The sequence below is a fragment of the Thalassophryne amazonica genome, chromosome 2, assembly GCF_902500255.1.
Source record: "Thalassophryne amazonica chromosome 2, fThaAma1.1, whole genome shotgun sequence".
Classification (NCBI taxonomy): domain Eukaryota; kingdom Metazoa; phylum Chordata; class Actinopteri; order Batrachoidiformes; family Batrachoididae; genus Thalassophryne; species Thalassophryne amazonica.
The window spans coordinates 106,535,603-106,547,755 of NC_047104.1; the positions used below are offsets into that span (position 1 = coordinate 106,535,603).

General features: G+C 41.0%; 1 protein-coding gene across 5 annotated transcripts in view; it reads right to left on the reverse strand.

The window, feature by feature from the left end:
- Positions 1–12,153, reverse strand: part of sox6 (SRY-box transcription factor 6) — a 419,745-nt gene that overhangs the window by 192,296 nt on the left and 215,296 nt on the right. For all 5 annotated transcript variants that reach the window (XM_034191205.1, XM_034191199.1, XM_034191191.1 and 2 more), the window contains one exon: positions 1,953–2,042. In XM_034191205.1, the coding sequence (XP_034047096.1) occupies positions 1,953–2,042 (90 nt within the window). The remainder of the gene's footprint in view (positions 1–1,952; positions 2,043–12,153) is intronic.

Genomic DNA, 12,153 nt, shown 5'->3' on the forward strand with positions numbered 1-12,153 from the left:
AGTGTAATTCAATAATTAAAAAGAAACACAACCTTAATTTATGTGTCTTCAAAGAAGCACTTAATCATCAACATTACCTGCACAGCTGGAGAACATATTTCACACAGGAGGTATTGTGAATAGTTTTGTGAGCTATTTAACAATTTTAAAAAGGAATTTTGTCAAGGTCATTGTTTTGTTAGGGTGCTTTCACACCTACCATGTTTGGTCTGGACCTTTAAGCCCCTTTCACACTGGGCCAACACAGAGATGCATAATGCAAAGTGTTGACTATGCTGAGCTTATGAAGCCCTACGTGGCAATACGCTAAGGGATGCAAAGGGTTCTGTGAAATGGATGCAAAAAATTAACCATGTTTAATTTTTTTCATGGACTTTCAGCTTAGAGCTCTGGACGTAGTGTTCTACGCAAGCCTACGCAACACTCCGCTGCCATATGCAAGTCTATTCAACACTGCACTACTGTGCACCAAGCCTCTGCAATTGTTTACTACCCTACGCCAGTCTGGTGAAAAATCCTTTTAGTTTTTTTTTATCAGTACATACCTGCATTGCTAGATTTTATCCATCCTGCTGGACTCTGCCGAACTTTGCTGGCAGTGAAACTTGAAAACCATGGAAGAAGAAGAGGCGGACCAAGCACCAACCCCCCCCTGTGCGCAACATAGGCAGTCATTCATGTCATTCATGTGAACTACATATGCAGCACAATGCAACTCTACGCAGACCCCGTGTGAAAGGTTTGGACCAAACTGAACGATGGTTTAGCTCATTTGCAGTGTGAACATTTTTTGGATTTTTAGACCATTACAGGAAATTGAGGCAGGTTATCACCCATTGAACAATAAAAGAAAACAAAATGCACATAATAATGAGCCACATGGAAGCACATGGGGAGAGGAGGAGGCAATGTTATTGCAATTTGTCGGTTAGAAGAAAATGTAAACGACAACTTGAAAAGAAGCATAAAATTTTGTCTATTTGAACTGAACTATCAACCAAACTGAAAAAAAGCCAATGTCAGAACCATACACATCAACAAAACAATCACCGTCAAGTATAAGGAGATGAAGCCTACATTGACGATGATGACTGGATGTAAGGACACTGCAGAAAGTTCTTTTGTGCAAACGTGAGATTGCAATATAAAACCAAACTAACCGCAACAGTTATATGAAACCATGAACCTTGATATGGATCTTTTCCCAGACTTTCAGGTGGAAAACTCCCCAAAATGTAAAAAGGAGAGAAAGAGTTGCAGGGTGAAGGCAATCGGTAAAGGTGAGACAGTGACAGCCTGCTGTTATCAGCCAGCTGGTATTGTAGCGTGTAAACACTCGGGCTCTCAGTAACAGTCAGTGCTAAGGACTGAGCTGCAGCCCGGCCTATCCTAAACTCACCTTCCCGTGTCATAAACACACACTTTGGGGGAGTGCTGAGTTGTGCTTTGCCGTGCAGCACTTGATACGCTACACAGGGCGTTCACCGTCTGAGTCAAAGCATTCCACTCAAATGAAGGCACGCCGAGAAGAAGACTCCACGTGTGTCTCCGCAGAGCCTCCTCTCCTCTCTCAGCCACCAGCTCAGCTCAGCCACGAGTGGTACACATCAAGCACACTGGGAGTTCAATGATTACCTGAGCGGTGTGAAGGAACAGCAACAATAAACCACTGACCAACAGAGAGAGCCTCAGAATGGGCCGAAATGGGTTGGAATTTTGGAAACAGTACTTTGGACTGAGCTGGGCATTCCAACAAAAGATAAGGGGAGAGAGAAATGAATGGAGAAGGGCAGCCAAAGGCTTTTGTTTTACTCATGAGTACAAGGCTGTTTCTCAGATTATACTGTGCATAGATCATGGATGTCTGACAGGAATGAGGGACTTTTCAACACAACTAAATGTGCTGTTGTGTGGTAAATCTGCACAGTTTCATACAGTCACTGAGTTCCTACCTTTTACTTCTGCCAGAAGATCACTTGTGTTGAGCCTCTCCATCTTCTCCTTCCAGTCTTTAGAAAGCAGTTTCTCCATACATGAGGATTCTGAAAAAAACAAACAAAACAATAATAATAATAAAGCATTAATCTTCTTACACAGAAAAGTCATCAATGTTAATACAACTCAGTGTTAACTTAAGTACAACATATATGTCTCAGTTTAATCATTTTGACCTATTCAAGATAACTTTGCACTTCCTATAGTGTTAAAGTATCAACTCTAAGTGTAAACTGTCTGACATTTAAAGTCTGTTTGTGATATATGAAACTGTATTTTCAACTCTGCAATGAACACTTTAGTTCAGATGTCGACTTCTGCGACACATCTCATAAATCTAAAACAAACCTTTTCAAACCAACATTTTGCTTGTGGCAAAAGCATCAGATTATAATTAAAACAGAAATCTGGGATTTTTTTTTTTTTTAAATGCAGCCACTAATTTTGATGTTTGTTGGTTTTGACTTTTCACAAGTGACAAAATAGTATTTAGTTAGAACACAAACACAGTTGCAAGCTAAACAGCTATACAATGTAAAAACCTAAAGGTTAACCACTTCTTGTCAAAGGTGAAAATGTCATGAATGTCTTTTAACACGGACAGGATCCCTATGGAGGTACAGTTGTGAATGTTTACCCCAATAAATGCGAAGAATCTTATTAAAATGACTGATTATAAAAGCATCTACTTACCTTAGCCTTCTTGCTATTTGGTGATGCTGTGTTCACTATCTTAACAAATCTTTTGCTGATGAGGGAGTCATTGTTCTTTTTACAAGAATGACTCCCTCATTAATAACTGATTTGTAAGTCAACTTGTTTTTGATAGGTTCTTTGTATTTACTGAGGGAAACGTGCACACATAGACCTCTGTATGGATCTTCTCCATGATACCAGACACTTCTAATGACATTGCTGCCATACCTGTTTTAGCCCATGACAGTCTAAATGCTCAAAACTGACCTTGGACAAAGTATCTTGTCCCAGGTGAACAGCTGAAATCAAAACATCTAAAATTAGAGTTCCCCTTTAACACCCACTATGTGATTTTTAACACCCATGATGCTTTCAAAGTAAACTGTTATTTTCACACTTTTGAAAATGTTTCATTATTAACACCCTGATAGTGTCATCGAGCTAACTCTTAGAGTTTTCCGAAAACAATTAGACAGGTTTCACACAGATACCAGGTTGGCTTTAAACCTACAATTTTCTAACTACTAGGCAACAATACTGCTACTTACTCAAGAACTCTTTTTTTCCATTTCTCATTCATCAATAGAGTTTAACACCTGTAGACACCTGAATTACCCACTGTGATTTAACACTAACACTCTTAGGGTATGACCACCAATGTGGTGTGCATTTCGTTGAAAATTACACTAGAGCCTTTACCACTTTACACTGTCAACCACTTCCAGATGTTTTCTTTTCAGTCGTAAATTTTACAATTAAAGTACATGGCTCCCAGAAAAAAAAAAAAATTGTTTCAGCTGAACAAGTGAAACAAACTCAAAGATGAAGGAGCGGAGCAGACATACAGCAGAGGTGAAGACACACATTATGGGGAAGGTAGAGTGTGAGATTGGGTATGTTGAAGTGTGCACATAGCTGCCAACAATGAAAATAATGAATATTTGTCCAGGAGATAATGAATCAGAAGAGGAATGGCTGCAGTCTGCCATACTGTCACTGGGTTAGCTGATAAAGAACAGAGTGAGCCAATGAGCCAGGCCTCCACATCACTGCACCACCGAGAGGTCAGCTTGTTCCCATCTAACAGCATCAAACTTCTACCCCACTACTGTCAGCCGCTACCTCCAACAGTGTCTCTGACCTTCACCCCATGATGACATGAACTATGTGTACTAATGTCTAAAACAACACTGATCTTATCATTATGGACAAGGTATGCTGTCATTCTATTTTGTATAGAATGGTGCATTTTAATGTAAAGCCAAAGCTAACACACATACACACACAAATAAATAAATAAATAAATAAATAAATACGCAATTTATTTGCACAATTTTCATGTTCACAAACTTAATGGGCCTGATCATCCATCTGGTGCAAAAGAGGGCACAGTGCCTGTGTCATTCCACTTGCTATTTTCATGCCCACATTTTTAAATAGCAAGTGCACTTGTCCTTATCAGTGTGTTCGTGGGCGTATTGGTTTTAAGATGAGATGTGGTCAGAAGCTGTGACGGCTCATTGCTACTGGAAGGCAAAAGAAAGCTGATGCCCCATACAAACCAAAACCCTGGTCTGAAGTCAAACGCAACATCTGAATATACATTACATAGGCTGGTTTATGATGTACATACACTCCACTTAAACACTCAACAGTGACCACGGGTGCATCAAACTACAACAAAATGAACTGAAAACAAAAAACTGAAATAAAATCAAAATGTAATGGAAAAAACAAAACTTTAATAATCTTCCCCACACAACCAGTCTGGTCACCGTGCTGTCTGTCCCTCATGAAGTATGGAAGAGCTTGTGTAACTGGAGGAGGAGGTATTGCAGGAAGCACTCAAATGCTTCACCTCAGGGAGATTTTGATCCTTTATGAACAGAACCTTTTCCTCACAAGAACCCTTGATTAACCCTTGATAAAATGCAACCCTGTTGCACACTGCAACCTGTTTTGTGTTCAACTTAGACACCATGTAAATTGAAAAGTAGAGTTGGACAGGCCCCAGATGTCTTGCAGTATGTGATTTAGGCCATGCATTATACAGTAGATTGTCAAGTGTTCTTCAGGAGCAATCACAATGCAGTTTCTCACAGACTGATTTAATTGTGGTAACCTCTGGATTGTGCAGCAGGACCGAAGTGATGTGAAAGCTATTGATATGGCAACTGTAATGAGGTGTAGTTAACACATAGCATTGTGGCACATGATCATTCATTTGTGCTGCTTGTGTTGTATTCACTCCACAACTTCAAAATTCGTAGTGGACACACAGACTTGAGTATGCTAGTCCAATCTGCCACAAATGAAATTCCACCATCAAATATAACAAGTGCCCTTCCCCTTTCATGTAGACAGAAGTGTATGGCTATGTCAATACCTTTGCAGGAGAACAAAGACCGAAGTCTTTATTGTCCTGGCGCTTCCTATTTTATCCTACATACTTATCCTACATCAAGAAGCAGGGAGATGGGAGAGTACTGTGATTGGGCCTTACTCTATATTTATGAGGCTGAAATGACTTTTTGTCAAACAATCAATTACTTAGTGAAGCTGGGACTCAGAAGTGCAGAATGACTCGCATTATGACGGAGTATCAACTATGATATTTTTAGCATGTTGCTAGTGTCTCTGAGCATGATCTAGCAATGCTTCAATTCTGAGAACCCCAGCTGGTGGTGAAGGTCCAGGGGACACCAATGGTCTCACCTGGCTGCAGCCTTACTTTCATGAGGTGGGGATGAACCCGGACCTGCCTGGGTGGTTCCCATCCGGTACCCAAGACAATTCTGTAGTGTGTATATGTGATGACGTGCAGCATCAGCATCAACACATATAACACACACACACACACACACACACGTACAAGTGGGCAACAAGTAACATACAAAGGTGAGTAACATTTTCAAATCCATAGGAAAAAGTATTTTCTTGACACAATAAGGAAAGCTGTAATAATTTTGCTATATTATTTTATTCTTATTGCTCACTCTATTGGGGCACATTGGCTTAGTGGTTACCACTGATGCCTCACAGCAAGAAGGTCATGGGATCGCTTCCCGCTCTCTCTGTGTGGAGTTTGCATGTTCTTCCCATGTCTGCGTAGGTTCCCTTCAGGTGCTCCGGCTTCCTCCCACATCCAAAGACATGCAGGTTGGGTGAATTGGAAACTATAAATTGACCATAGATGTCCCTGTGGGTGTGAATGTGTTTGTCCGTCTATATGTGGCCCTGCAAATGACTGTTGTCCTGTCCAGGGTGTACCCCACCTCACGCCCTGTGATTACTGGGTTAGGCTCCAGTTACCCCATGACCCTTAACTGGAGTAAGCGGGTATAGAAAATGGATGGATGGATGGATGGATACTTACTATATGTGAATGCATCTGTACTAATGCTGTCCCACTGAGTGTCACTAAAATGTGCCAGTTCATTCTGGTCCAGAGGTGAATGTGCGGGTATCAAACAACGATACTGATTTCAATGTGCCCCTGTCACAAAGAAGCTGTCTTCGGGTTTACATTATGAAATTATGCACGAGCACAATATTATTGGTACAGCTGTGTTTTTCCAGAATGGGAGCAAAATGCAAAACCAGTGCACATTATAATGGTTACCACAGAGCCCTGGGGGACCAGGATGAAGCCCAACTGCATATCAAACTGCATAATTACTGAACAGGTAAGGAAAGGACACAGTTCATGTGCTTCTACATTGACACTATGAGTGAGGTTTGTGTGAGTTTGGTTTCGTGGTTCCAATTTAAACACAATGTGGAACAGCAAGAAAACAGCAGAAGTGGAGATGAGGATTTGATCTAAGCAGGATTCTGGACTCTCCAAATTACACCGTTATCATTCCTCACATCAAAAGGAGAGAAGATTTATACGGTTTAGAATGTACACCAATGTTGTTTGCTTTTATTCAGAGTAACATCCCTTGTTCTCTGCTTTTTACAATCCAAACACTGTCGCTCCCTCTGACAAACACCGACTTCAGAGGAACTGGGAGTAACAGGGGTCAGCAGTTCTCGTGGCCTTGTGTGAGGATGGCTTTGAGGGAGATCAAGCAGAGTGACCGTTTTGTTTGATTGTCCACTTCCTCCAATGTGATGGAGGGGGGTCGACAGGACATCTTCAGCTCAGGGTCATTATAACATCGCTTCTGCTTTATTGACTTTCCAATTCCAAACTCACAGTTTGTCCCCTTGACCCTGAGTGAGGGAGAGCAAAAAGGCTGAGTGTGTGTTTTGTGTTTTGTGTGTGTTTGTGTGCGTTAACTCCCTGTGTGGCACATCGATCACAGATTTTAAACTGGTGGTTAAGGGTGAGAGAAGTGGGGTGGGAGGGTGAAGCTCTATTTCCCTGCTCCTCACCCCTGGGTGAGACAGCTTCCTGTTCTGGACCCAGCACACTGTAATCCTCAGACAGAACATCAGCACATGACATTTTCTCTCTTTAAACACAGTAAGGGCTTCTTTTTAACTGTGGTGTAAAGGGGAATTTAACACAGCAAATGTGTGCTAATATGCAGTGGTGGATACAGTTCAGCTATTCAGCTAACAGCTAATTAATGAAGCTAACATTTTCGTTAGCAGATTAGCTTTTCAGATAACTTTGAAAACCATTAGTGAACCAGTTAGCTTCCCTTAAATTTAATTCCACTAGCTTTAAGTCAGTTAACTTTTTTTTATAAAGCTGACTAGTCAAAAGCATTTGTAAACCCTAAAACAATACATTTGTTCTTGATGATGCTTGTACACTAATTGGGTACTGCAGTCTCGTTTGAGGGCGGGCTCTAAAGGGGTAAAATATGACACACATGATGTAATTTCTCTACTTCCAGGGGACCACCCACAGCATTTTCAATGGATTTTTGAGCAAATTACATGCAAACAACGTGAAAATGCAAAGAAAAAGTGACGATGTGGTGGGAAAGTGGACAGGTGTTGCAGTTTGTTTATGATCCGGAGCTCAAACGTGTCAAGGCGGTTTTGCAAGCGAGAGAACGGAAATACTCTGGTTAGCTGTGTAGGCTAACACTTGCCGACACGTCTCCCATCAGCTTTGCCTTTTCTTCTCCACTGGGAACCAAAAAAAAAAAAACCTTTTGCAACTGCTTCAGTGATTGCAGCCGAAAAACAAAACAGAACACCATTTATTCATGTGAAGTTATGCTGTGTATATATTGCGCAATGGAGCACAAGTCCCCCTAAGTGGTCAAATCCAGCAATATCACGCAGGGTTCAAACCAGACTGCAGTGTCCTGTTCAATAAGCAAAATTAACATTTCATGCAAAGGCAACAAGCATCACCTCTAGGACACGGAGCAAAAGGAAGAGAAGCCAGACTAAATGAATTTATTAGAATTCTTAAAATTATTTTCAATATGTATTTTCATTTTTTAATATTTCTTATCCATTTATGACTTTTGGGATTTATTTGTTCATTTAAATATTTATGATCATCTTCATCATCTGATCTTGGCACGCTAGCCCTTTTTGACAACCTCCACATTTACATCACCTTGCATGGTAGTGCCCTGACATTGATGTATGAGTGTGAATGGGTGAATGTGAGGCATCATTGTAAAGCACTGTGAGCTCCTGATGCAGACGAAAAAGCGCTATATACGCAAATGCAGTCCATTTACTATTTATCCATCCACTCATCCATTTTCTATACCTGCTTACTCCAATTAAGGGTCACGCTGGGGTTGAGGAGAGCTGTTGCCTATCCCAGCAGTCATAGGGCGTGAGGCTGGGTACACCCTGGACCATCAGAGGGCAGCCACATATAGACAAACATTCACACCCACCTACGGTCAATTTAACTTTTCCATTTAACCTAACCTGCATGTCTTTGGATGTGGGAGGAAGCCGGAGCACCAGGAGGGAACCCACGCAAACACGGGGGGAACATGCAAACTCCACACAGAAAGGCCACAAGTGGGAAGCGATCCCGTCTTGTTGTGAGGCAACACTGCTAACCACTAAGCCACTGCGCTGCCATTTATCCATCAACATACTAAAACTTCAGGTTTGTGTTGCAGGGGTTTAAAGAAAAAAAAAAAAAAAAAAAAAGCTAAATTCATATAATACAAGTTAGCGTTAGGGGTAGTTACAGCAAAATGTTTTAGTGGGTTATCAGGAGACCAAATAAAAGCTAAATAAATACAGTCAACACTAGCAGTTAGGAGTAGCTTCAGACAGTTGTTTCAGGAGGTTATCGGGTTAGCAATTTTCATATTTAATGTTTTAGTTAGCATATTTGCAGCTATCAAATCTAACTTTGAGGTTAGCTGTGCCCACCACTCTGTCCAGCTCACAGACACACACGCACAGACGCACATAAACACACTTTCATCACAGATGCTGCACTTGATCATTAAGGAATGCACCAACTGTTAGAGATAATGCGGTGCCAGCTTCCATTCTCCACCAGTCCTCCCCCTCCCTTCCACCTCCCTCCCAGGAGAGCGGCCGCTCCCTCGCTTCTCCATCCCCTCCGCCGGGCCAGACACAACCTGCCAAGCCCTCCAAACAGGAGAGACTACAGCTGGAATGCACCGCTGTCCTCCCTACCTTCCACCTGGAAGAGGTGAATAATGGCCCGGATTAGTCTAGAAAATAACTAACACCTTCCACTGTTAAAGCAAAGTGGACAGAACAGGGAAGAATGGATTCGGGGAAAGTGGAAAGAACTTTGCGCAGGCGTGTATTGAAGGAAATAGCAAATGGGTCAGATGTCTGGCTTTTTTCACAGCACTCATCCATGGGCCATTTTTCAGAAGAATTTAGATTAATAGTTGGAATGTTGTTTCAGTTTAGTCTCTTGTCTCAAGAGAAATAATAGATGCCAGTGCAAACACTGGATAACATCAACATTGTAATAACTGTCGAGTTTGACATGGGTCATGTCCAAATTTATACACAACACATTCACAACAAAATATCATTACTTTAAATTAAAGACAAGCATGTCATGATTTCATGAAATTGTGGGGGGAAAATAGGTTATTTAACAGGACAAACAACCATAATCACTGACAGCTATACTGTTTGGGATTTAGGGATATTTATTACCATAAACAGAAAATACTATTCATAACCATCTGTTCATTAATGTATAATTACCGGCAAAAACAAATACATTTTTATTATCTCAGAATGAGCCCTTCATATCTACATGGGAGCACGCCCCCTTATGGAGGCTGCTTTATTGCAACACCATGTTTCTACAGTAGCCCAGAATGGACATACTTATTTTGTCTTTTACATTTTGCAGCAAGCAATTGTGCTGTCCTATACACTGACAACCCTCATTTTTGTGAAATAAAAGATCACACATATTTCTTGTCACACCAGAAGACAAAAGAGTATGAATCTCAAAGTAAAAAACATAAATGGCACATAAATCATGACTTGCACAAAATTACCCCGATAATTGCGTCTAGCATGTAATCCGTATGAATGACATATGAACATCAATCAATCAATCAATTTTTTTTTTATATAGCGCCAAATCACAACAAACAGTCGCCCCAAGGCGCTCCACACTGCAAGGCAAGGCCATACAACAACGATGCAAAACCCCAACGGTCAAAACGACCCCCTGTGAGCAAGCACTTGGCTACAGTGGGAAGGAAAAACTCCCTTTTAACAGGAAGAAACCTCCAGCAGAACCAGGCTCAGGGAGGGGCAGTCTTCTGCTGGGACTGGTTGGGGCTGAGGGAGAGAACCAGGAAAAAGACATGCTGTGGAGGGGAGCAGAGATCGATCACTAATGATTAAATGCAGAGTGGTGCATACAGAGCAAAAAGAGAAAGAAACAGTGCATCATGGGAACCCCCCAGCAGTCTACGTCTATAGCAGCATAACTAAGGGATGGTTCAGGGTCACCTGATCCAGCCCTAACTATAAGCTTTAGCAAAAAGGAAAGTTTTAAGCCTAATCTTAAAAGTAGAGAGGGTGTCTGTCTCCCTGATCTGAATTGGGAGCTGGTTCCACAGGAGAGGAGCCTGAAAGCTGAAGGCTCTGCCTCCCATTCTACTCTTACAAACCCTAGGAACTACAAGTAAGCCTGCAGTCTGAGAGCGAAGCGCTCTATTGGGGTGATATGGTACTACGAGGTCCCTAAGATAAGATGGGACCTGATTATTCAAAACCTTATAAGTAAGACGAAGAATTTTAAATTCTATTCTAGAATTAACAGGAAGCCAATGAAGAGAGGCCAATATGGGTGAGATATGCTCTCTCCTTCTAGTCCCCGTCAGTACTCTAGCTGCAGCATTTTGAATTAACTGAAGGCTTTTTAGGGAACTTTTAGGACAACCTGATAATAATGAATTACAATAGTCCAGCCTAGAGGAAATAAATGCATGAATTAGTTTTTCAGCATCACTCTGAGACAAGACCTTTCTGATTTTAGAGATATTGCGTAAATGCAAAAAAGCAGTCCTACATATTTGTTTAATATGCGCTTTGAATGACATATCCTGATCAAAAATGACTCCAAGATTTCTCACAGTATTACTAGAGGCCAGGGCAATGCCATCCAGAGTAAGGATCTGGTTAGACACCATGTTTCTAAGATTTGTGGGGCCAAGTACAATAACTTCAGTTTTATCTGAGTTTAAAAGCAGGAAATTAGAGGTCATCCATGTCTTTATGTCTGTAAGACAATCCTGCAGTTTAGCTAATTGGTGTGTGTCCTCTGGCTTCATGGATAGATAAAGCTGGGTATCATCTGCGTAACAATGAAAATTTAAGCAATACCGTCTAATAATACTACCTAAGGGAAGCATGTATAAAGTGAATAAAATTGGTCCTAGCACAGAACCTTGTGGAACTCCATAATTAACCCTAGTCTGTGAAGAAGATTCCCCATGTACATGAACAAATTGTAATCTATTAGACAAATATGATTCAAACCACCGCAGCACAGTGCCTTTAATACCTATGGCATGCTCTAATCTCTGTAATAAAATTTTATGGTCAACAGTATCAAAAGCAGCACTGAGGTCTAACAGAACAAGCACAGAGATGAGTCCACTGTCCGAGGCCATAAGAAGATCATTTGTAACCTTCACTAATGCTGTTTCTGTACTATGATGAATTCTAAAACCTGACTGAAACTCTTCAAATAGACCATTCCTCTGCAGATGATCAGTTAGCTGTTTTACAACTACCCTTTCAAGAATTTTTGAGAGAAAAGGAAGGTTGGAGATTGGCCTATAATTAGCTAAGATAGCTGGGTCAAGTGATGGCTTTTTAAGTAATGGTTTAATTACTGCCACCTTAAAAGCCTGTGGTACATAGCCAACTAACAAAGATAGATTGATCATATTTAAGATCGAAGCATTAAATAATGGTAGGGCTTCCTTGAGCAGCCTGGTAGGAATGGGGTCTAATAAACATGTTGATGGTTTGGATGAAGTAACTAATGAAAATAACTCA